General features: G+C 65.1%; 1 protein-coding gene across 1 annotated transcript in view; it reads left to right on the top strand.

Moving 5' to 3' along the window:
* The window catches only part of LOC104626550 (U3 small nucleolar RNA-associated protein 14 homolog A-like), a gene marked incomplete at its 5' end in the record, with an annotated part of 5,191 nt that extends 5,058 nt beyond the window's left edge, over positions 1 to 133 (top strand). The window contains one exon of the mRNA XM_010294492.1: positions 35 to 133. Coding sequence (XP_010292794.1) covers positions 35 to 133 — 99 coding nt within the window. The remainder of the gene's footprint in view (positions 1 to 34) is intronic.
* Positions 134 to 424: the final 291 nt, after the last annotated feature.

The following is a 424-nucleotide window of genomic DNA, read 5'->3' as shown; positions in this document are numbered from 1 at the left end:
CAACCACCCCACCCCGGCCGAGGATGTCCCGGACATGGCCACCACGGCTGGTGGCGGAACCAAGCCTGCGCTAGAAATTGCGCCCAAGAGGCCAGAGCAGCCCGTTCGCCGCCCACGCAAGAAAGCGCGGTAGCTCTGCGCCCGTGCGTCTCCTGCTCACACCGGAGCAGGAAGAGGAATCGGGAGAAGCTCCTGGCTCTGTCCAGCACCTACCGCCTGCGCTAGAAATTGCGCCCAAGAGGCCAGAGCAGCCCGTTCGCCGCCCACGCAAGAAAGCGCGGTAGCTCTGCGCCCGTGCGTCTCCTGCTCACACCGGAGCAGGAAGAGGAATCGGGAGAAGCTCCTGGCTCTGTCCAGCACCTACCACTGGTTCTCCTGCAATAAAAGTGCCGGGCTGCATTGTCGGCGCGGCCGCCGTAACGAG

This window comes from Phaethon lepturus, unplaced genomic scaffold, assembly GCF_000687285.1.
Source record: "Phaethon lepturus isolate BGI_N335 unplaced genomic scaffold, ASM68728v1 scaffold23979, whole genome shotgun sequence".
NCBI classification, from domain to species: Eukaryota; Metazoa; Chordata; class Aves; order Phaethontiformes; family Phaethontidae; genus Phaethon; species Phaethon lepturus.
The sequence above is the reverse complement of the archived record's forward strand: the minus strand, read 5'-3'. Positions and strand labels throughout refer to the sequence as shown.